The sequence below is a fragment of the Pleurodeles waltl genome, chromosome 6, assembly GCF_031143425.1.
Source record: "Pleurodeles waltl isolate 20211129_DDA chromosome 6, aPleWal1.hap1.20221129, whole genome shotgun sequence".
Classification (NCBI taxonomy): Eukaryota; Metazoa; Chordata; class Amphibia; order Caudata; family Salamandridae; genus Pleurodeles; species Pleurodeles waltl.
Window position 1 is genome coordinate 607,768,007 of NC_090445.1, and position 25,879 is coordinate 607,793,885.

General features: G+C 41.9%; 1 protein-coding gene across 3 annotated transcripts in view; it reads right to left on the bottom strand.

The window, feature by feature from the left end:
- KIF21B (kinesin family member 21B) overlaps positions 1–25,879 on the bottom strand; it is a 357,661-nt gene that overhangs the window by 133,824 nt on the left and 197,958 nt on the right. For all 3 annotated transcript variants that reach the window (XM_069238888.1, XM_069238887.1, XM_069238886.1), the window contains exons 14-15: positions 24,352–24,540; positions 4,930–5,129 (exon numbers count right to left, since the gene is read on the bottom strand). In XM_069238888.1, the coding sequence (XP_069094989.1) occupies positions 4,930–5,129; positions 24,352–24,540 (389 nt within the window). The remainder of the gene's footprint in view (positions 1–4,929; positions 5,130–24,351; positions 24,541–25,879) is intronic.

Here is a 25,879-nt window from a genome sequence, read left to right on the forward strand (position 1 = left end):
GTTTTTGACACAGATGAGGCACAGCCAGTGTTTAATTTCATAACAGAAGGGAGAGGGTTGCTAGAACCTTGTTCTTGAGGTGTTTTAAGGTATAAAAGATTGAGAGACTAGGCACTCAGGTAGGAGCTCATCTGTGGAGCGGACATCCTGCCCAGAATCAGATTTGTAATCCCAATCGGGTCTCCTCTCTAACTGAATCAAGGATTCCCCAGTCGCGCTGGTGAGGATGATGCCAAGGCAATTGGTGAAATATCTTAAATCTTGATTATTTAGCTCATGTTTACATGTTCTGGTGATGCATTGCACATGTCTTTTTAAGTCCTGACCACTTAGTATATGCATTTATCTTTGTATATACACATGTTCTGCTGCATTTCAGCTATATGCTTATTCTCATATACTTGTATGACTTTTCTTAGATAGTCGGGAAGTGCCTTAATAAATTCATTATTTAGACTAAGAGTACTGAATTCTTTTGGCATCATGTCCTCTTAGTTTAAGTGAGAGCAATAGAGTCTCTTGCTCTATCTCTTTCATTGTCCCTGTCCCTCTTTTGTTTTCTCTCTCTCTCTCTCTCCATTTCTATGTTTCCTCTGTTTCTTGTTCTCTCCTTTGCAATCTTTCCCCTTTCTCTCTCATCGTTTTTTTTCTCTCTCCATTATGTTGAGGCATATGCTAATAGGGTATTGGTATGAAGACACTGTATGAGCTGAAGTACACTTGTTATCACTGCACGTCTGGAGTACAGAGGATGACATTTACAACTGAGAGAGGCAATGTCATTGCACTTGAAGGACGTTTTTTGAAAAAGACAGGTCAAAGTAGATAGTAGTTTCTGAATTTAAGTATTTCTAAGTCACAACCTTTACTTTACATTCCCTACCATGTACTACAGATAGTAATGGAGATTGGGTTCAGGGAACTGACACTTCAGAGGTATAACCAATTATTCAGTCGACTTGTAAAGTGCGACTTGTCACCTGTGAGGGTATCCAGGCGCTGGGGCAGGTGTAACTGGCACTAGAGGCAAAATCATTGGTGTTTTTGATTTTCCAATTGAAACAAGATAACCAATTGGTGGCAGGGTAAGACATTTCTGCAAGCAGTTGCTTTTTTTGCCTCTCTTCAGGCTGAACTAGTGTACCTCAGTGCTCTTCTAATGGTAGCTGTAGCATGCCCTGATCAAGGCTTCGGGGTCACTGCACAAGAAGAACACACAATTTTAACTTGGGTACTAGGTTTGATCATCTGGCGAAGGGTAGGTGTGGTATTAAATGACGTGGCAGCATGTTTTGTTTACAATGATATAAACTGTGTCCATGTCTTCAAGCAATCAACCTTGAGAAAACCCAAAGCCATCCACATTTGGACCAAGTACAGACAGTGCTCATCAACTTCTGTCCTCAGAAGAATGCAATCGTAAAATAAAACTACATTAGTGGGCACCTATAGGGTAAACAATACTCAAGTTATGAGATATCCTTGAGTGAGGCCAGGTTTATAGTTAACAATAAGGCTGGCACATTTATCTATGTAAGTGGTTATCTAAAGCAGAAGTTATTGTCAGAAGACCTGGTGCAGTGACAGGCAACATGGAGATCTGCTACATGATTGCGATGACAGCTTGGTTGCTTTGACAAGAATCAAAATGGTGCTATACCTGGGTAACAATAGCCTTCTGTGCAACTTTAGAGAAATGCTCAGGTAAGGGAGAGAAACGCAATGATGAGGAACTCAAAATCAGTCATGGTCTTTCTTGATAAACTGAGCAAATAGATGAGAGACATAATGAGCTGTGATACCCATAGTGTTGAGTTTGGTCATGGTCTACCCCATTAAAGATTTTTGTGCAATTATATTTTTGTACGCCATTAACATGCAGAATGTAGATTTGCACTTGATTATAAATGTACACACTGATATATTGCCCTTGTTAACTAGGCCTCAATTTGTGCCTAGTAGCCATGTTTTTTAAATGGATGTCACCCTTGGTTTCCCCTGCACGCACTTTTCACTGTTTGTTATCTCTGAACCATACATTCAAGCTGAATCATTTATGTATTTCCATTGTCATTTTTCATGCTGTTCTCGGTTAATTTTCCTAAGCAAAGTCACAAATCTGCAATTGTACTCTATTCATCCATAATAGCTTGCTGTTGTTCATGTATCTACTTACTGTAGTTCCACCATCTCTGGATGGCATTAGCATAGAGTGGACAGAATAATTATTCATGTAGTGGGATAGGACTTAGGTGTTAAGGCAATATGATACTCTGATTTGCTATCAAAGCAACATATTTGATCATGCCACTATGAAGCTGCAGTATTGTTCATTTTACATGTAAGAATAATGTATAAAAACCCTTGATTTTAGGAGTGAGCCAAAAGACTTTTCTGAAGACTTAGATGCTGCCAGTGATGCTGTCTGTTTCTTGACTTTGCTGCCCACTTGGACTTAGAATAGTTTCTAATGTTGCACTTCTCTGTTATGCCCTATTTTCTGACAGCCTTCATGGCATTGAATCTGGAGCATCCTACTTTTTAATTTTCTAATAAAACCCCTTAACTGTTCCACTGATTTAGAACTCAGTTATTGAGTGAGTGAGCCCTTTGCTTAAACTGACTGCATTCTGATGTATTTTTCATGTGCTGGGAGGTACTTACCTCGAGGACACATTGCAGCTTGAAATTGTGGGTGTTTTGCTGTGGTACAATTTCAAGGTAGCAACATTTTTTAAAATGGAGAGGGGGAATCAGGGTATGGCACTGGAACCGGCTGCTGCTGGAATGGAATTGTGGTCTACTTTATGCTCTGCCAAGGTTTTAGGATGATTCAATATTGTCATAGCTGATTATTTAATCTATTGAGACTATGAACAAACAGTTTGGCCTTGAACATTTCGAATTAGTTGGATGCACTGCTCAAATGAGCTGATTTAGATGTCTTGCATATGAGTTTAAACAGTTTGTACAGATTGCTCGCACTGGCCATTTTGGTGCCAGTGTTTTCCTTTTTGACTGTGACCATAACTCTTACACAGACGTAACAAATACATGTTTCACTAAGGGAAGTGGATAAAATCACCACAGATATATTGTCTGTAATAGAGCAACTTTTAAAGAGTAGAGACCTTTGGATTTGCTCCTGATATCAAATTTAAATCAATGTGTAACAAAAGGGGTTTACGAATAATTGATGTGAATAGTCTCTATGTTGCTGGTACGTGCTTTTGCTGTCTGGGGTTTGCACTTTATTTGTAGTTTGTTAAAGTCATGTTAAATGTAGTAATTCCTATTTTGGACTATGCAAGGTCTAGATAATGTTTGTGTCAGCTGTTTAGAATTTTTTTAACTTGCACTCTTCATGGATCCAGAATTGACATTTCAATGTGTTCATTTTCTCCAAATGGTTACAAGCTTTTAGGAGCTTATTATGATAGGCAAGAGATGAAGAGGTCCCATTGGCCCCTTATCCCCCATTGCTTAATTGGAAAAGCAACATATTACACTTCTTATCCAACTACTAGAAGTATTTAGATTATATTCCTTACCACGACTAGAACTAACAGGCTGGGAGGCCGGTGTAGCGAGTTAAAAAATGTATTACAGAGTTCTACATGAAACCTGAAGTAAACAAGTTACAGTCCCAGTGGGTCTCCTCTTCCTTATAAATGTCTATAAATTCTGCACCATTGAGTTGTATGATGTTATCAACTGTTATGAGCAACAAAGAATGGAGCAGCTTGCAATGTGTGCTAAATACATGTATTAGCAATATTATACATCATAACTTCCAAGATTATCTAAAGCCAAACATCATAATTTACAGCTCATATGAAAATATAGATAAGTCGTGTCACATACACATGCACACACACACATGCACACACACACACACAAAAACACACACCACTTATTAAGCAATCAAACACCATACATAATCACAATGGTGGAAGGTTTTGAAACATTATAGAAATGCAAATTTAATTATTAAATGCAAATTGTAATGTAACCGACTTTAAGTTGAAAGTATCCATTTTGGTCATACTGGAAAGCGATCCCTCAAGTCCTTCAAAAACCCAGCTACATAAGTTCATCTAATCAAGACCTAACATTCAAGGTAAGACACCACCTCTACTGGCAAAACAGAATTCAAAAGTAGGCAGCTGTCTGCCATTATGTCCAGTTTAAGTCAATGCCTCTTCTTTACAATCACCTCTCACCAGAGGATAGTTCTTCTTCCAGGTAACAACCATGAAAATAACAACCCAAGTAGGAATAGCTAATTTTTATGTGAACTACTGATAGATTCTCTTTGTTAAAAGGGATTCTTACTAGGGTTATAGAAATGTTTTAGCACACATTCTGCACAAGCAAAAAGTCTCCAAGTACTATCTTCATGTATGACTTTTTGGATTTTAGAATGTTTGTCTGTACTCTAGAGCCATAAAGGTTGTATCACTTAGAAGTCATCCAGTTGAAAACATCTGCTATCATGCTTTTGAGTGTGTCAGATTAAAGTCAGCCTTTCTTTCACAGCAGTCTAAACCCTTTACATACGTACATCTTGTGTCCTAAAGAATGCTAACCCCTTCACTATCAGAAACACAAGACAAAATGGCACCTGACCTGGTGAGGCAGACTTCACGTCAGGACATCTGCCAATTGTAAACACCGTAATGTTACAGTAACGCTAGTTGCTGTCAATTCATCCTCTCTGCTGGATCTGTGCGAACAGAGTCAGGCCTCAACCTCACCTTCATTGACCACAACAGACATGAAACCGAAACCCTCCCATCCAATGTAGTGGAAAGTTAGTACTCTCAGACAGTGTAACAAATTACAATTCTTTAAAAAGTTTCACAAGCCTACCTACAACCAGAATTGATCTCTGTTCCTAATCTCACCATATTTTCCAGAGATTCTTACCTTTGCTTTCTTCATCTCTGCCACCTCCGACTGAAGCTTTTTCAACTCCCGCTCGTAGCGTGACTGATTCTTCAGGAGCCGGGCATGCTCCTTTTGCGCCATCTGGAGTTTTTGAAGGTCACGGTTCATCTCCTTCAAACGCTTCTCATAGTCTGACCTGATCTTGTTGGCCTTTTCCTCCGTGTAACATTCCATAGAACCTACAGTGCACGAGGGAAGACAGGTGCAGAAGGGGCAAATGAAAAAAATAAAAAGGAAATGCATAAATACAATGTTCAAGGGATGCCAAAGGAAAGAGGTGCTGTGAAAGTGGAATGCACAGCACATAAAGAAGTGACAAGCAGCTAGGCAGGCAGGCACTGCTACAAATGTGGTACCTAAAAAAGCACATTATTACAGCTGTAACATAAGTGTGAAGGTACTTGCAACACAATGTAAAAGTACAATGAAGCAAACCATTTTCTGATTACTTGGCTAAGAAAGTGAGGTCATTTTTATGTCAGAGAAAAAATCAATACAACTTAAAAAACCTTCTGTTATTCTGTCCTCTCTCTTTTACCAACTTCCCTTTAACTGACCTTTTGCTTTTTCATGAAGTCCCCATTACTCACAGATTCCTTTACACTTTACACATTTTTTTTTTTTTCTATTTCTCAATATTTTTCTATAATGCAGTACTGTCTATTTCATTGCTATCTGTAGAGTATCCTGTCATTTTACAGTTGCATTTGCCCAACAAAAAGGTTTCAAGCAGAATACACTATCAGCATTTTACGCACTTGCTCACAAACGTTTTTAAAAGATTTAAAACTTGAATTTCTTACATTGCAAGTACACTGGGAATGTGTTTTTTAAAGTTCACAATTGTTTTCATGCAAAATAGCTTGCAAGCAATCACAAAATGGAAGACAACTGTAATTTCACCAGATCCTCATCCTTAATAAGTTGGAACACATGTGCCAATCTCTAAACGCGGTTGTGGTTTACTATCACAGTTCAGTAAATGTGCCATTGGATAACATGGAATCACCTGGCAACAGTGCAGTTAAATTGCATGTAAATGTACAGAGATACATCAATGTTGCTGCTTTACATTTAAAAAAAATATTTTTATTGAAAATTTGTCACCCTTAATGCTACCACAACAGGAGGGTTAATAAATACATACAGAAAAATCATAGAAAAGCTACAGAAATTAATTTAAACTATACTATCCATTACAGTAGAGACATAAGAAACTGTACCCACAGATAGGGTTACTGACATACAAGAAATTAACCAAGATCTTATCATATTTACTTCCAATGAAAGATTTCCAGAAGATAAAGTGCAATGCGTGCATTCCGAAATAAAAAGCTTTGAAGATTATCTAAATTAAAAAAAGTGATCATCCCTTGACCCTCCCATAACCTTGTGTATCCCAAATAGTCCAGGTGTACAGTACCCGCTTATGACAATGGAAATACAGAAAAGCACAGGAAAAAAGGATGGAGGTTGACTAGTTCCACTATTAGCTCAATATGATCCCACCCAACATTGAAAGGGAGCCCAATTCTGGTTTCCCCTTTTTCTAGTCTTCTTGCCTTTATGGTCATCAAGGCATAAAGGCTCTGCTCAAGATTGTAAATTACCAATAGGCAAGAGAGCCATTCAGTCAGAGACTGTGGATTCCGCCAAGTTGAGGCTATGCAGAGACAAGCCACAGCCAGGGCAATAAACACAAATAGCTCACCTGACTCCGTAGCCATTTCATGATGCACCCCGAACAGCATAATCTAAAGTGGGGGCCGCCCAGTCCCCACCCCTCCAGAAAGAGTCAAAAGCTTAAGAGATCTTCTGGCTTTAGAGTATGAACAAATAAAAAAAAAAAAACATTTTGTCCATTATCTTAAACCACTGATACCGAGATTCTATGGGGATTGCTCTAAGAAAATAATGCAGGTTGGGGAGAAACAGCATTTTGATTATGTTACAGCACCCAGGGATATACAGGTGTAGGTTGTCAGTCCTTTGTAAGTCTCTTTTAATGGAGGACAACACAGGCGCAAGATTGGCTTTGACTAAATGGTGAAGATCTGCTTCGATATCAATCCCCAGGTAAATTACCTTTTTTACTGTATTAAAATGTGCCACTGGAATATACTTGTTGGACACTATGGCGGTCATTATGAGTCTGGCAGTCTCTTGACCAGCAGACTTGCGGTGGCGTTTGGACCACCGCCAATGCAGCAAGCAGAATGCCACATTATGACCGTGGTGGTCGTGCCACGCTCAGACCAACAGCACCAACAGGATTAATTGTCCCATCTGTATGGTGGTTGTGGCGGTCCTAGTCCGCCAGGGCAGTGCTGCAAGCAGTGCTGCACTGGGGATTACAACTTTGTTCTCCACCAGCGATTTCATGGTGTTAACACCGGCATTGCAGGGGCCCCTATGGCCAGCACCACTGCAATGTTCATTGTCTGCTGGTGCACCCTGCATTTTACAGCATTGCCGCCAGCTCAATTACGAGTCGGAGACAATGCTGTAGTGTGTTTCCTGCTAAACCAGTGGGAAACTCTTAATGGGCCCGGCGGGGAGGTAGCCACTATGGCAGCAACCTACCCGTCGGAAGTTTGGTGGACAGCCTCCTAAATATTGATACTTCCTTCTCAACCTCCTGCTTTGTAACCACCAGATCAGGTGTCACAATAGCAACATCATCGGTATACACCAAAATCTTAGTGCAATTACCATAAAACCACATAGGTCTAATCATAGAATTGGCAGCTGGCTTCCTTGATCAAGGGGTCGATATAGAGGGCAAATGATAATGGAGAACAAGGACACCCCTGTCTTATCCTTCTCAAAATCCTACTAGGGTTGGATTCTCCTCCCATAATCTGAAGCCAGGCTGTGATGTATCCTGGCCTGATTCACAACCACCTCATGACAGCCCAGAGGTAATCCCAGGCAACCCTGTCAAATGTATTTTCTGCATCCAAGAGGGTTAAAGCCATAGGTTTCCCCAAAGCCCTAGCAAAGGTAAACAATGTAATAACCTAGCGAACATGATCCATAGATCCCCTTGTAGGGATAAGCCTCTGCTGCCATGGGGACATCAGTTTGTCAACTATTTGAGATAGCCTGGTTACAAAAACCTTGGCAAATGCCTTGGTATTGCTATAAATTAGGCTCGTAGGTCAATAAGATCCAGGGATTTGTGGAGGTTTCCCTTTCCTCAGGAACAACAGAATATTAGTCAGGGTCCAGGATTCAGGTATTTGTAGTCCTTTTTTAATCTTGAGAAACAGAACAGATCCACCATTACATATCTTAAGGCAGGAAAAAAATGCAGAGTTTGAAGTCCTTACCAGAAGGGAGTGCCTTTAATGCTGCATACATTTCCTCCTTGCTCATTGGAGGCATCCCTGTCTTCTGGACTGACCTTGCTTCCAAAGATTAGCCTGAGATACTTATCAATCTCATTCAAGTCCTTTATTTCCTCTGCATTGTATACAATTTCATAATAACCATGAAACACCTCGGGATGCCCTCAGGGTCATTCACCAAGAATCTCTCACTATCCATGACCTCAGTAATTTCCCCACAGGTTGTCTTTTGTTTAGTATGCACAGTGAGTAAATGCCATACACGCTTATAAAATTCATAACATTCCCTCCTACGGGATATATTTTTATCTGATGCCTTATTTGCTGAAATGCTATTGATAGCAGATCTAGCTAGGGCAAGTTTATGCTGGTTCACCGTTAGATCATCCCCAGCTGATACTGCAGCAACAACCTTGGCTACAATTTCCTCTAAATTCCCATATAGCTGTTTCAGCAATTGTGTTTCCTTTTTCTGTCAATCTAAACTGAAACTAAGAGTTTCTCTCCTAATTCAAGCTTTAAGGGTATCACAGACTATCCAGGGGCGGGGAGAGAGGGGGTGGCACTGCCCTGATTATGTTCAAGAAATTCCAACAGCCAGCCACTCGCATACTCCAAATAGTTCTGGTCAAAAAGCAAACCCTTGTCAAAAGACCAAGTTGGCAACAACCTTACTTCAGCCCAGGGGTTATATCTGACACAGCCCTTGGGAGTTTCTCAGTGAGTATCCCCTGAGTTAAACTATGGGAAACAAACAAATAGTCCAGATGGACATGATTTCGATGAGGGGCCGAGAAAAAGCTATACCCAGGATCTGGCGACTTAATTCTATGCCACACATCAACCAACCCATGATTACCGACAAGGTGCTGTAGTGCTCTGAAAATGCATGGCTTCCTGCCCACATAGCTGTTGTGGCAGCCCTCTGGAGATTCGAGAACTGCCCCAGGTAAATTGATATTCAAGTCCCCACACAGTATGATAGGGGTTGACCGTAAAGCTAGTCCATTATTTAAAAAATCATAGAGGGTTGGATCATCTGAATTTGAACCATTCACTGAAAGGATTATAATTATGCCACCTGGCATTCGACAATCACCTGTCTACCAAATTTATCAGAAGAGACGCGTTTTAACACCTTGAGACTTCTGTGGTATAAAACGTCCACCATATGAGCATTCGTGCCCTGGGTTGTGTAACACCCTAGAGTGAAGCCTAATGCTTCAAGTCCATATTTCCTCGAGCATTCTATATGAATCTATTGTAGACATATAATGGCCGCCTGGAGAGCCTTAAGATCTTTGGCCTCACCACCTCTTTCTGTTATTAACAGAGGCAAAGCGTATCCTAGCTACATGAGCCAGATCTAACCAGCTTTCTCATCTCTGCCAATCTTTCTAGTAGCCACCAATAGTACCACCTAACACTGATTACATTTCCAAGCTCCACTTGTGTAGTGCACCCATCTTCCCCTGCCAACCAAGAGACCCCTAAGAAACCCCCCTCCTTCCTAGATCCCACCCATTCCCCCTGTCATTCTATCCGCCCAGCGCCTCCCACTCAAACTATACCATGACGCAATCAAACCATCACTGTCTCAGTAGTAGTCTGAGTTGTGGCTCCTCCCCAGATCATTGTGCTCAAAGGAAGCTAATTCAACAAAAACACAAAGAAAAGGCATAAGGCATGAAGCAAAGCATTGACAAAAGAAACAAGAGAACATTAGAGACGTATACAAGCTTACATCTGCACCCCTAAGGCAGCCCAGACTGAGGTCTGCCAGACAATTCCCCCATATACTCCTTGGCCTTAACCTTTGAGGTAAAGATCCGAGTTTTACCTTTGTGAACAATCTTAGGTTGAGCAGGGTTCATCAGATAGACCTCAGCACCAATCTCCTGACATACTTTTAGAAGCTGCCTCAGCCACCATCTTCTCTCAACTGTGACATGACAAAAATCTGGCTGAGAAAAGAAGGAGTAACCATAAAAATTCCATTTTGCTTCAGGTTTACCCTTCTCAAAGACAGCCTGTCGTAGCAAAAAGTTCCTAAAATAAACAATGATAGCTCTTGACTTACTGGTACTCTCGGACTGGGTGACCCCTCATTCTTAACAATTAGAGGACATTGATGGGCCCTCTGTATTTCAAGTTCCCAATTTCATGCTGCTAACTCCAGAAAAGGCCCTTTAAGCAGCTTCACAGTAAACGCCCTGACATCACTACCTTAGACCCCCTCTTGAAATCCAAGAAGCCGGAGATTGTTCCAGCGCTGGCAATTTGAAATGTTCAAGCTTCCAATGCATATCAGTGATTTGGGATTCAAAGGTCTCTGATTGGACTTTCACTGTCCCCAGATCAGCTTCCAGTGTTTCTGTCTGATTTTCCACCAAAGTTAGACTTTCACCAATCTCCGCACAAACTTTAGACACTTTTCTCATCGCCCCTTGCAGATTCTTGATGATCCCCCTTTTCTTTACAGCAATTTGAGTGCATTTTCTCCAGTGGCAGTTTAATGGACTTATAGATTAGTTTCAATGATGGTTCCTCAGGGGTGTCCACAATAGTTGAGGGCTCCCCTTTTCCCAATGAAACCAGCTGGTCCCCCTGTGTCGCCGCATAAACTTGATGTGCCGCAGAATAATCCCATTTTAATGCAGGGGCAGGTGGTATTAACTTGACCTCCTTCACTAAATTTTGGGATTGGATTTGTTCCCTAGCTTTTCTCTTCTGTGGCCCTCATTTGACAGCCATGCTTGGTCTATTTGGATAGTGACTTGAAGTTGAGCTGGAGCTCCAAACTGAAGCACAGCTATCCTCCTCTGATTCTAGGGGTAGACGTATTAGAACCATCAGTAAGGAAAAAAAGTACCCACTAGCTCCTGGAAGTCATTCATAAAGACAGGTGCCCCAACCCCCTCCACCATCGCCCTAGTATCAACTTTACACATTTGCTCAATGGGTAGGTCCAAAGGTGCCACTTTAGTACTACCCCTCTCATTCCCCCTGGGTAGTGCAGACTATGCCATGTCTGCTACCGGTAAAACAGTAATATCCTTTTGGCCACTTAGCCCATAGTCAATCCCATTATTATATTTATCCACCAGTTCTCCATTCTGAATAGTATCATTAGTGGGTAATGGCAGAGTGCCAGAGACCTGAGGGATACTTGACACAGTCTGCATTACTATCGCCAAGTCTTTCATTACAGTGGTCTGTGCCAAAGACAATTTTGTGACAGCACTCTCAATAATAAAAACCATGCCAGCACAGGGGCATCCTCCCTGAAACTGTTAGTTATAGCTGCAGCACTGACCTATATGGCTAGTTGAGCTCTTAGTCCATCCTGCTTTGCAAACATCAGACTTTGATGAACACAGCCAGGTCCTTCCACTGATGCGGCAGGCACCGAGCATAGCACTATGTTGTCCGTAGGAGCCCCAGAACACAACCTACAACTGTTTGCAACTTGTCCATCTTGGATCAAAGGTAGAACCTTAGAGGTCAGCGGGCCATGTGGAGCGGCAGAAAATAATTCTGTAATATGTGACTGAGGGCCATGGATTGGGTCATTACCGCTGATACCCAAACTGCTTTGTTCGCTCGCCGGCTGTCCCACAGCACTCAAAGGACTTTGCCCCTCACTTTTAGGGTCAGTTTTCCTTCTTTCTCCATTCCTTCCATCCGGTTTGGGGCCAAAGGTGGGCCAAAATATGTGAGGCCACTGTTGGGTTCTCTGTGACTCGATCCTAATGGGCATTCTTTGGTGGCATTCTTTTCCTTCTCTCCAAGGTGCTTCACGCCACAGATCACCTAGCAGCTATACAATCAGGAAACAACGGACTGGAGCACCTCAACCACAAACAAGAATGCCCAAGCAGCAAACGCTGCTGATGGGTGTATTGCTCCAACTTCAATCAGATTGCAGGCTTTTGCTCGAATATGTGGCCGAATGCTGCGGAGGAGATTACAGTGTCAACACAAAACAAAGTCCTCCCATTTCCCATATACAAATGTTTTAAGATGTTTAATTTGACATTTTATATTTATTAACTAGCAAAAGTTTTTTTTTAATTAAAAGGAAATTATATTAATTTTGCAGTAAAACCAAATGATGTATCTCTTTGCAGCTATTTCCTGTTATTTACATAGAATGATTGAAGAAAGCTGTGCTGCATCTAATTATGGGCCAGATGTAGGAAACAGTTTGCACGCCGCAAACAGCGAATTTCGGGGTTTGCGATGTGCACACTGCACTTTGCAATGCACAAAACCCGTTTTGCAATTCGGTAACCTGGTTACCGAATCGCAAAACGGGTTTGCGAGTTGCAATTAGAAAGGGGAGCCCCCTTCCTAATTGCGGGTCACAGTGCAATGCCAGATTGCTTTGTGACCGCGAACACGGTCGCAAACCAATCGCAGTTTGCACCCACTTGAAATGGGTGGTAACCCATTCGCAAAAGTGAAGGGGTCCCCATGGGACCCCTTCCCCTTTGTGAATGGAACTGCAAACATTTTTTCAGAGCAGGCAGTGGTCCTAAGGACCACTGCCTGCTCTGAAAAAATGAAACAAAAACGTTTCATTTTTAGTTTTTCTAATGCATCTCGTTTTCCTTTAAGGAAAGGGGCTGCATTACAAAAAAAAAACCCTGCTTTATTAAAAAGCAGTCAAAGACATGGTGGTCTGCTGTCCGCAGCAGGCCACCATCCCTGTGAATGCCGCCACACGCAAGGGAGTCGCAAATTGCGACCCACCTCATTAATATTAATGAGGTGGGCCTTTGCGACCCCCTTGCGAATCGCAGATGGGGTCAGGGACACCATCCTACATTCCAATTTGCGACTCACAATTTGCAAGTCGCAAATTGGAATCTACCTACATCTGGCCCTATATGTCTTACAACTTTAATTGCATTTATAATTATGTTAATAAATATGAAACACATTTAAAGTTACATTTTTTATAGAAAATTACAAATATAGTTAATTTGCCTACTTTTCTTTTAAAAAGTACTTTTTTTTGTCCTCATATATTTTATGAACTTCCATTCTGAAAACAAGGCCCTCCTTCCAGTATTTAAGAGAGGTCCGAGTATTCATGGTGGGAAGCTTGGGAAGATAGGAGACAACTTTATCTACAAAACCCTTTCACCAAGATGTCTCCATCCCATGTGTCTTAATCATCGGACACTCTCTAACCCATATACTTCTAATTATGTAACACAAACGCCTTGGTCCACCCAGCTCACCCAAGGTCTCCATAAATTCACTACACCTTTTGCACATGACCGGCTAAGATCTAAATTACATATCTTAGTTACAGCTGACAACCATTCAAATCGAGACGGTGGTATTGAAGATAACCATTGTCTACAGATCTCCCTTCTACCCAACAAAATTAGGTACAACAGCAGGCTCCTCTTATAGCCGACAAGTTATCTATCTTGAGAGACCAGCCAAATAAGACTAATTCTGGGGTACACCCTGCCTATACATGTAATACTCTCTCTATAATTTCAAAGACCTCTGCCCAAAACCCTGAAATCTGGGAACAAAGCACAAACATATGAACATCGTCCGCCCAGCAAGACCGCATTTCCTACAGGCCGTGTTCCCTTTAGAACTAAATTTAGCTATCTTCCTGGGGGTATAATAGACCCTATAAAAAACAAAGAGATGATTCTTCCTCAGTTAAGTGGGTTTCACTACCTTATAAAGAAGCTGCCACAAAGTTGACCATAAACTGAAAATCTCTTCCCTCCGAACTAGATCGACCCATAGGGAGCCAGGAAAATCCTGGTCCTGTTCCAGAGTATCTAAATATAAACCATAATAAACAGCTATCTCTTTACTACTAAGTAGGCCATTAATTAATAACTCCTCCAAATCGTTTGTATAAGTTTCCACTTCTTGCAAGAAATGTGCCCAACTTTGTAATTGATAATACTTAGACCTGGATAATGAGCTCTGTGTTACTAACAAAAGTTCCTCCCAAGATTTTAATTTCCCTTCATGAAATACCTGGCCCCATTCCACTATGCCCGCATTCTTCAGAGGTCGAGAAAAAGAATCCTTAAGACACTCTGGTGTACCCGGAGAGTCCCATATGGGGGCTTAAGCACTGTAATAAGATAAGTTTGTAATTTTCCTTTTCTGTGCCCATAACCAGACAGCAGCTTGTAACACTTTCAATCTAACTCCTTAAAAAAATTTAGGATGACCAAATTTATACATAAATGTTCTTCCATCTCCCCCCTCACACTTTAACATAGCTCTCTCTAGAGAACTTCCCCCATTCTCTGGCAACAAACCCTTTGCATTCTTTAACTGAAAGGCCCAAGCGTATAACTGAATGTCAGGCAACGCAATTCCTCCTTTATCATATTTTCTTCTAAGCTTCTTCCTTGCAATCCTAATCCCTTTAGAGGCCCAAATAAAGCTATCTATCTTTGCCTGGAGTTTTTGTATCCCTATCTTATTAAAAGGTAATGAAAATCATATTGAAAAGAAAAGTAAGCTTATGGAGAAAAAACATTTTTATTAAATTAGCTCTGCTATATATTGTTAACGGAAGGTGCAATTAACTCAATAGAAGTTTATTTATCTCTCGTGTCGTATATTTTAGATTCTCTACTGGAATATCGTCCAAATTATTACAGATCTTAACACCTAAATATTTCATCTTGTTTCTTATTAGTCTATGATTTTCACTCATGTTCCAGATCATAATTTCTGTTTTAGCCATATTTACTGCATAATCCGACATTTGGCCAAACTCTGACGTTAAAAACTCAAGCCTCTCCAATGCAGGGGACAAATTTTCAGTGTAAATCATAATATCATCTGCGTATAAAGAAATTTTCTTCTCCCAACCCATATGAGCAAAAGGTTTAATCAGAGGGTCCCTCTTAATCATAAGGGACAATGGTTCAGTATACAAGTTAAATAATAATGGGGAGAGGGGGCAACCCTGTCTAGTTCTCCTTGTAATGAAAAATGGCGCAGTCAGATTAGCATTTAACACTAATCTAGCTGAAGGGGTTTTATAGATGTTCGTCAAAGCCCCACAAACGTTCTCCCCAAAATTAAGGTGTTTTAAAATAGAATTTAGAAAGTCCAATTTACTCTATCATAAGCTTTTGTAGCATCTAACGTTATCACTGCCGAAGGTAATTTATACACTTTCGCTAAATCCATTACGCTGATCAAATCATGGGACAACTCATGCCTATATCTGCCCTTTAAGAAGCCTTTCTGACCATCTTGAATCAGACCCACTATCACTGTGCTCAGCCTGTTGGCCAGAATGTTAGCATATAATTTATAATCAATATTTAACATGGAAATTAGTCTATATGATTTGCAGGATAAAGGATCCTTCCCTGGTTTCAGAATGAGAGTAATCCCTGCTTCATCCCAAGATTTTGGCAAGGGGCCCCCACCTTTAAGTATGCTATTGAAAAGGCTTGTTAGGATTGGGATCACTACTTCTTGTATATTTACATAGAATTCAAGTGGTAAACTATCCGGTCCTGCCGCCTTCTCCTTTTTACCTTTAGAAATAACCTGAGCAATCTATCCCACTCAAATTTCCTCTTCCAGTGTTATCTTATCTGTATCGCCCAGTTTCTTCATTTGTAAACCTTCCAGCCCCTGCAATATATCCACCGGTATGGTTGGTAAAACTTCGGTATATACAGACTCAAAAAAACTTACAAATGTCCTTTGAACCTCAGCAGTCTCTCTCAGAACTTCCCCAGTAGCAATACATCTTATTTCCGTTACCTCATTTCTTACCAAATCTGACTTCACCTTCCAAGCCAGTAATTTTCATGCGCTTTCACCATACTCAAAATGTGCCAATCTACTTGCTTCCCACCTTCCTTTCACTCTCGCTTCAATTACGGCTGCTAAGGAGGCTCGTTTAGATATCAAATCAGACCATATAGACTCCCCAGTCTTCCCCTCCCTCTGTAGTTCTAACAATTCTTGTTCTAGATGGGCTATGTTATGTGCGAGATGCTGTATTTCCTCACTATAATCCTTAAAAATCCCCCTAATAAAAGCCTTGTAAGAATCCCATACCTCATGGAGAGGCACTGAATTCAAATTTAGTTAAAAAAAGACTTAGGGCCTCATTACAACCCTGGCGGTCACCGACTGCCAGGTTAAAGTGGCGTTCATACAGCCAACAGGCTGGCGATACGAATTGCCATATTATGTTTACCGCCATGGATGTCCCCGCAGTCAGAATCCACCAGGGCAGCGCTGCCCTGGTGATTTTTGTAAGGGGAGTCGCAGGGCCCCAGGGGCCCCTGCACTGCCCATGCAGGGGTCCCCAGGCACAGTCCTGTCACGATTTTCACTGTCTGCCTGGCAGACAGTGAAAAGCGCGACAGGTGCTGCTGCACCTGCCGCACCACCACATTGCCGCAGGCTCCAATAGGAGCCGGCTGCAATGTTACGGCGCCGGCCCAGCGGGGAGGTCCAAAAGCGCCTGGCTGGTTTCCGGCCGCATGGGCGGCCGACTGGCGGTTCAGCCTTGGCGGTCAGCCTCCTCCGACCGCCAAGGTTGAAATGAGGGCCTTAGTTTCCATCCGCAGTCAGTTCACTGCCTTAGGATCATTTAAAAGTGATCTGTCCAGTGCCCATCTTCTAGAATGGCATTCTGGGGCACACTCCAATGTCAAAATCAATGCTGTGTGTCATATTAAAATAGTATAACTGGCCCCCAAAATGTCCTCACTTTCCCCATTGCTTTTTGGACTTGAAAAAAAATTGCAAATCCCGCATCCACATTAAATTCTTGTATTGTATTGAATTGAAAAGGAATATTTGTGCACCTTTTCATTGTTTGATTACTGAGTTTTATAATTACATTTTAGATTATGTCATTTATTAAAGCATTTAAAACAAAATATTTATTTAAATAATACTTAAATTATTTGAAATGGATGAATGGATTTATATGTTTTACGGTGTTTAATTTGACATTTTATATTTATTAACTAGCAAGAGTTTCTAAAAAATTTTTTAAGTTAAAGGAAATTATATTAATTTTGCAATAAACCAAATTATGTATCTCTTTGCAGCTATTTTCTGTTATTTACATAGTATGATTGAAGAAATCTGTGTTGCATCTAATTATATGTCTTACAACTTTTATTGCATGTATAATTATATTTGTAAATATGAAACATATTTAAAGTTACATTTTCTATAGAAATTCACAAATATAGTTAATTTGCTTACTTTTGTTTTAAAAAGTACTTTTATATGTTATATGTAGTTTTGAAACAATTGACATATGTATCACTATCAAAACTACATATTTTAATTATTTTAAGAGTATTTTGCAACACTATAATTTTGAAGTAGCAATTCTGTTAGAACTAATGTAATTTTACAAATACTATATTTTATCCTTATTATTCTGGAAGCAGATATTTTTATGCTTTCTATGTTATTTACAGATGATGCTTTGTTAGTAGATATTTGGATTATTCGATTTTAGGAATAGAAAGTTGATATTTTAGTAGTAGATATGTTGACATTGATATTTTGTACATAAGTATTTCTTTGTAGATACTTTACTTTTTGGCTATGCAGTTATGGTAAAATTCCTGTAGGGCTTAGGGAGCTGTTTTGTCCTAATCATGCATATAATTGTTAAATAATGGACAGTGACTGTATTATCAATTTGAAAATTGATCTGAGGTGACATACTACAATCCTAGGATACTACTAAGTTTCTACCTCAATTGTGATCTCATATAGTACAAAATATATTTTTCCCAAAATGGTATTCATGTCATGTGAAGGTTCTTTGTAGTATTCTCTGCAACTCTCAATTCAAGTTATGTGGGAGCACACACCGGTTCCAAAGGTTGACAAAGTTAATCTCTGGTTTTATTAAATAAATAGAAAATACAATTCTATTTTGTGATCACATAGGAAGCATTCAGTGGTGTAACACAAAAATTATGGGGTTGTCCTGAAGAATGTAATGAGGAGCCCCTGAGTATGCCATATCTCACAGATATTTATTGTTAAAGGCTGGGTGCCACTTGTGTGGCAGAGGCTGCAGGGGTCTATGTTATGCCCCTGGCTGCACTGCACATCAGCCTCTCCATTATGGATTCCCTGAGTCATTTTAATGCTGAATTTTCCTGGGCAATTACTGACTGCTTCTCAAGATGCCACAATAGCTGGAATTAAATAGCATAAGTAAATCTTCTGGCCCTGATATCTGGAGTATCATGCGAAATGGTTTAATTAATCTAATGGCATATAGTTGGAGTAGTATAGTACAAACGGCATAAAGTATGGGCACAACTTGGTGCTTCACTAGCCTCAAAGATACACATATCTCAATACTTAGCTTTCTCATAGAAGCACATCCAGCTGAACAGTATTGAATGTGAGGGTGGGTTCCTCTATGAGCTATTCTATTGCTGGTCCACTCACTTCTATCCCTTCTGCATGACTACTTTTATAATGATATGTTAAAATAGACTTAAAGAATATGTGTAGCAATTCATTACTGGGGGTTCTTGGGGAGCATAATCTGAAACAGTGATATTGTGTGAATATTCCTCAAACAGAAAGCAGACACTACTTTGTCTGAGTGTAAACACCCCATATCTATGTTTCAGAGCTGTCTTGTGATGGATTCTGACTTAATGTAGTCAATCAAAGAATGGGGGACTTTTTAGACCAGAAGCTATTTGACAGATAGTTATTGTGCCATTATAAAAACTGAAATAATTGTTGGAATTTATCTTACTTTTACCTCATTCGGTTTTGGAAAACTTTTTCAGTTTAGGATTTCTTCTGCCAAGCACAGCGTATTCCTGCTAAATAAGTAATGATCTAATGCATTATGATTATATTAAAACTAAAAGATTTCCATTTCGTGACTCATGCAGCTCCCCGTAGAAGCCCAGTGGCTCTAACCTAAATGATTGCTGGCATCAACAGGAGTTACATAGATCACCTGTGCGATAATTTTAACCCAAAAAAGTAACACCCAAGAAACTAGAATGCAAAAGAACTGCCAAATGTGGAAATTGTATACACTGTGTTAGACATGGGGTCTATAGTTGGCAGTCAGTTAACACCCTGTCCAAATATGGACCCTCACTCTTGTCAGGGTAAGGGAGACACCCAGCTCAGATAGCCTATGCTCATCCCCTTGGTAGCTGGGTACAAGCAGTCAAGCTTATCTCAGAAGAAATGTGCAAAGCATTTGCACATAACTCACAGTAATACAGTGTGAAGTGGGTGGTGCGACATGTGGAGTCTCCAGGTAACGGTGCAGGAAGCGTCATTGTCGTTGCTGAAGTGATGCCATTGGTAGGCCCATGGGAGTGGTACGACGTGGGGCAGGATCCATGTGGTGCCCGCAGGTTGCTGAGCAGACAGGGGCATCTGTTGATGCTGGAGTCTGTGGAGTTGGCATTAGTGGACTGGGGTTGTGGTGCAGGATGGGACTGTAAGTATTTTCCTTTTCTTTTCTTCTCTCTGCCTCTTCCTCCTGCCTGGGACGAACTGAGAGTCTGCTGGTTCTCAGTTTGAGGCCCTCCTCCACCCGCAGACTTGTCCCTGAGCCTCATCCCTGGTGGTCTAGTGGCCACCACAAGTAAGTATTTGCCTTCTCTTTTCTTCTCTCTTTCGCTCTTGCATTTTCTGCCTTTCTCTTCTATCATTTGCCTTTTCTTTTCTTCTCTCTGTCGCTTTCACTTCTGCATTTTATGCCTTTTTCTTCTTTCACCCCTCATTTTTCCCTAGTGCTTTTTCCTTTCTCCCCTCTTCCTCTACCCGCCCTCCCCATGCGAAGCACCTTTCCTGCCCTCCCGCCTCCCAGCTGACAACTCCCCCACCCCCTCCCTTCTTAGTGGTGGCTGCAGCGCTGTGAGAGGGCAGCTGCACTGACCTCCTGATCGGTGTCTGCTGCCCTCCCCAGCTCCTGTGGCTGCTGCTGCTTTCTCAGCCTCTTGCCTTGGCCGAACTAAGAGTCTCCTGACTCTCAGTCCGAGGCCCTCCTCCACCGCAGGCTCGTCCCTGCGCCTTATCCCTGGTGGACTAGTGGGCATCACAAGTAAGTATTTTCTTCTCTCTGTCACTCTTGAACTCTTGCATTTTCTGCCTTTCTCTTCTATCATTTGCCTTTTATTTTCTTCTCTTTGTCGGTCTTTCACTTTTGCATTTTCTGCGTTTTTCTTTTATCACTGTCGTTTTTCCCTAGTGCTTTTTCCTTTCTCCCCTCTTCCTCTGCTCCCCCTACATCCTCTATGAAGCACCTTTCCTGCCCTCCTGCCTCCCGGCTGACTGCTCCCCCACCCACCCCCTTCTTAATGGCGGCTGCAGGCACACCAAAGGCAAACCTGTCTGTGCCCGTCCCTGCCTGGACCGCTGTCCCTCCCCCCCACAGCTCTTTGAAACCCTCACAGGTGAGTAGCCATGCTTTATAAGCATTGATTGATTGATTGATACGGTGCTTCGTGTACCTCACAAGTGGTGTCCTCAGGCCACGGTGCAGGCAGTGGCGCTGGTGTCAGAGTAGAGAGCCATCGTCGGGGATACCAAGGCGATGAGGAGCATGGGGCCCACAGGTCATGGTGCAAGCAGCGGCTCAGTGACAGCGTCAGGTGGCAGCATCGGTGGAACCAGGGTTGCGTGCGTCGTCGTCAGGTCACAGTGCAGGCAGCTGCATCGTTGCCAGCATCATGGTGGTTTTTCTTCTGTTGCAGCACAAGTGCTGTAGGCAGATGAACCTGAAGTCTTTGATATCCCTGAGTCTTCCAGCAGGAAGCAAGCTCCACTCAAAGCCCTTGGAGAAACTTCTCAAGCAGGATACACAGCAAATTCCAGTCCTTGCCCTCTTTAAGGCAAAAGCAGCAAAGGGGCAGTACTTCTCCTCCAGCACTTCAGCTCTTCTCCTTGGCAGAGGTTCCTCTTGATCCAGAAGTGCTCTAAAAGTCTGGGGTTTTCAGTCCACTACTGATTCTCATTTCTGCCTTTGAAGTAGGCAAACTTCAAAGGAAAGGCTTTGTTGTTCACAAGATTATGCCCTTCCCAGGCCTGGCCCCAGGCACACTCCAGGGGGTTGGTGATTGCATTGTGTGAGGACAAGCACAGCCTTTTCATAAGCAGGTGTCAGCTCGCCCTCCCCTCTATAGCCCAGGAAGACTCATCAGGATATGCAGAACACACCTCAGCTCCCTTTGTGTCACTGTCTAGAGGGAATTCACAAACAGCCCAACAGCCAGTTTGACCCAGACGTGGATTCCACAGGCAGGCAGAGGCACAGAATGGATAAGCAAGAAAATGCCCACTTTCTAAAAGTGGCATTTTCAAACAGACAATCTCAGTGAACTTTACAAGGGGCTTACTATTAAATCAAATATACCAATCATGGTTAAAGCACAATCACCCCTACAATTTATACAGGGGGCACTTACAATTTAGCACTGATCTGCAGTGGTAAAGTGTGCAGAGACAATAAACCAGCAAAAACAGATCAGGAAAAAATAGGAGGAAGACGGCAAAAGTTTTGGGGATAACCCTGAAAAAAGGGCCATGTCCAACACACTCTAATAGTATCATTCTAAGCAACATAAGTATACACCCACACCAAGGCAATAAAATAGCACTAAAGCATTCTGTAAGTTGTGATTTAAAAAAAACTGCATTTATGCTTTGAACCGTTCTTGTGCCCTTCTATATGCAGTGAAAACTGAAAGGAAAATAAAAGTGAGATTCAACTGAAACTGAAAAAAACATGAAAGTGACTAATATACAGAATAAAAATGACATCTCCAGTGTGGTGTCCCACTGGCTTCAATGCAAACACAATATTTCACAACTTTGTTTTCAAGTCCTTAAAGTGGTAACATCAATCACAGGCACTGACAATGCAAACCAATTGTTATTATGTGAAATTTTTTCTATAAAATCTTTAAATACTCTGAAGCTTCTGCTGATGAGTGACAGACTGGAAATGTCTTGTTTTCTCTAATGGAAATTTGATTGTTGGTGTTGACAATATTTGAAAAAAACTCGGGATACCATAGCATTGTTTATTTTGTATAATTTATTGTGAAGCACAATTTAACTATGCTAATGTGCAATCACATATTTTAATACATTATATTTTCCTTTCACTGAATTGTTCAATAAAATTAACTTGTTTTGGTTCATGTATGTTTTGTTGGTTTCATTTTATCATGTGAAGCAAGGCTTCATATTGTGCATGCACACGACTTTACATTTCAATATTGTGTCCCATTTTGTTTCGAATATAAACTGATGGTACAAGTGTTGCTCATCTCTGTTAGTAACAGGGCAACTCACATGAAGCAACTAGTCTGGACTCCCTGTTCATTCTTTTCTTTTTAACACTCGGGCGTAATTATGAAATTGGCGGTCTCACTGCAGGACCACCAAACTCACGTGGAGGACGCCAAGACCAAAGCAGTGGCATTCCCCCCAAACATATTATAATGTTCCTGCCAGGCTATTGGCAGGAACATTGTAATACGCATTCCTGCTGGGCTGCCCGGTGTGAACAGTGCCACGATATTGTCCTTGGCTCCCTTGAGGGAACCAAGGCCATTATAGTAGCACCCCAGCATCATCAGAATGCACATTGTGACGGTGCTGGGCATGGGGCCCCCAGCACACCCTTACCACCAGCCTTTCCATGGCAGGGTGACTGCCATGAAAAGACTGGTGGTAAGGTGAGTTGTAATCAGCCAGGTGGCACTGAGTTCAGCGCTGCGTGGCTGAGTACACCTCAGACCGCCATCACCATGTTGGGAACAATGTTCCTGGCAGAAACGGTTGTCTCCTTCACGGTCCGCCCACCAGGGTTGTAATGTGGCAGTCGGACCACCACAGTTGCAGCAGTCCGACTGTCATCATGAGGCTGGCAGGCCTTCGACTGCAAGCCTTGTAATGTGGCTCTTGGATTTTCTTGTTAGTACCCAGGCTAGTAAGCATGAGTGTATATTCACAGTGTAGCATTTTTGGAAAAAGGTACTAACATACATAATGCATGCTTCCTTTGTGGTATGTCTAATTCTGAGAAAAGTGGTATCTTGTTTTATTTCTAGTTAGCCCCCGACGAAGGACAATGAAAGCCCAAAATGCACTGGGAATATGTGTGAATGAGAAGTTCTCAATTAAGTATTTTTTTAAGTGGTGAATTGTGGTGGTGAACTCTTGTTTTGAAAGCAATACATGATTTGTTCATTGGAGTGAATTGTTGAAAAAAGATACTGAACAATCTATAACTTGATATAACAATGAATTTGAAGAATGGCAAATGGATGCAATTGGAATTTTTTTTAATGGAGTGAATATAAATTGTGCAAAAGCTCAGAGCAGCTGCAAGATAGTTCCCAGTGGGACTCCTCCCACTGATAGGAAGTAGCTATCATGAGTTCCATAATTCCTACCTGTCATGCAACCTGACAATCCTTCCATCACCAAAACCACGAAAACTCATAAAACAAGACTGATTGAAAAAGAACAACTGAGACTGATGGGTGAGCAGCCTGTAGTCTCTGGGAGACGTTTAGTTCATTCACTGTGCCTCACAGATCTGGTAAATTATTATTATACTGAACAACAGAGCCGAATCCAAGGGGTTCAATTGTGGTATGCACTTGAAAGTTCAGGCCCTTTTCATTTCATGCCCTACTTTTCGATAGTGCCCATCTGTCCTCAGTAAATCTGTTTACAGATGGTTTGATTTAGCTGCTTTGCTTTTAGTGTACAAATGCTGTTTTGTGGAAACATGACAGATGGTTTCAACAGTTGATTTATGCATTATTATTATTTTTTTCAATTCTGCAAAGACGCAAGTAAGAAGTACTCATGTTTGCCCACATCTTGGTTAAACTTCCAGAGCATTGTAGGTAACCTGTATAGCCACCTTAGCTAGAGCAGCTTGGCCTGCAGGAGCCTTTGCCATGAACAGTAAGATGCTTGTTGCACTTTGGTGAGTCTCTTCATTTGATCTGATGTTAGATATATGAGTACTTACTGAGGTTTTGCAGCACACGGTCCCGCTCCTGCTGGGTGTCGCGGATCTTGTTCTGCAGCAGGATAAGCTTCTCCTCATACTGCTGTTTCAGAGTCTGCAGGCGCCGCTGGCTGTTCTCCAGCTCATCTATTAGTTTCTGCTTGATCTCAATCTCACAGGTCAGGTCTGCCAAATCAGCCTGGAGATTGACTGCAGTGACAGAGGGAATATAAGGAACAACATATGTACCACTTTTACCCCATCCATAAAAGTCCCATATTTATTTGTTCTGCTTCTATAACAATGTGGAGAAACACACTCAGGGTCCCTCTCATACCTCAAGACCCACCCTTTGCTTATCATATCCTGTGCCTTCACATGTTTATTATGGCAGTACTCCAGTAGCATTTGTGCATTATGGCACTACCATAAACTATTATAGTTTTCTTTTTGCTAACAGTCTTTATAAATTAATTGTTGTTCCTTTTGGGAAGCTTCTTTTTAAACATGTAATAGGTCCCTTGCTCTGTCACCAGGTCTCTCATTAGCAAAAGTCAGAGTGGCAGATCAGTGAATTTCTGTGTAGGATTGCCATGTAGGCATTAAAGGTCTTTCATAGAAAACCCATGAAATGTCTTTGACGTGCAGAGAGTACTCTGAACACATCTAAGACTTTTCAAATGTGGATCCTTGGAACATATGCCCAAAGACATTGTACATTTCCAAGTCCCACATGGTCATAGTTTGGAGGTAAAAGGAACTGGAGTCAAGGAGATAAAGGGCCTCATTATGAGTTTGGCAGTCAGACGAGCCAACCACCAAACTCGCAGGGAGGATGCCACCTTCATCCCGGTGGCGTCCTCGCAGAGTGTATTCCAATGTGCCTGCCTGGCTGACCAGCGGGAACATTGTATTATGCGTTCCCGCCGGGCAGACCAGTGAGAACAGTGATATGATATTGGTGTTGGCTCCTTAAGGGAGCTGAGCCCAATACCACAGCACACCAGCACCATCGGAATGTGCACTATCTGCAAAGCAAACAGTGAGCATTCTGATGTTGCTGGGCAGGGGAGCCCCTGCACTGCCCATGCCACTGGCCTGTGGCCCCCGGCACTGGCTTTCTGCCAGCCTTTCCATGGCGTATTGACTGCCATGGAAAGGCGAGTGGAAAGCTGAGTTGTAATCAGCACAGCAGCTCTGAGTTCAGCGCCGCCGTGGGTGAGTACAACTCAGATCGCCGTCAGCCCATTGGGAATGATGTTCTTTGTGGGGACAGTGGTCCGTCAGGGTTGTAATGTGGCAGTCAGACCCCCTGGAATGCAGCAGTCCGGCCGTCCCTGTGAGTGTGGTTGTCCTCAGACCGCCACATTCACAATAAGGCCCAAGGTTCTTTAGGAGCAGAGACATAGGGACTACAGTCCGGAAGGGAGGAGACAATCAAGCCAGAGCAGAAGAGGCTACACAGGGACGGCCACCTCTCAGGTTTTCTTCCCCTGATGCAGCTTCTGCTGTACTTGAGAGACCTACTTCAGGTAAACTTCTCCCTAGC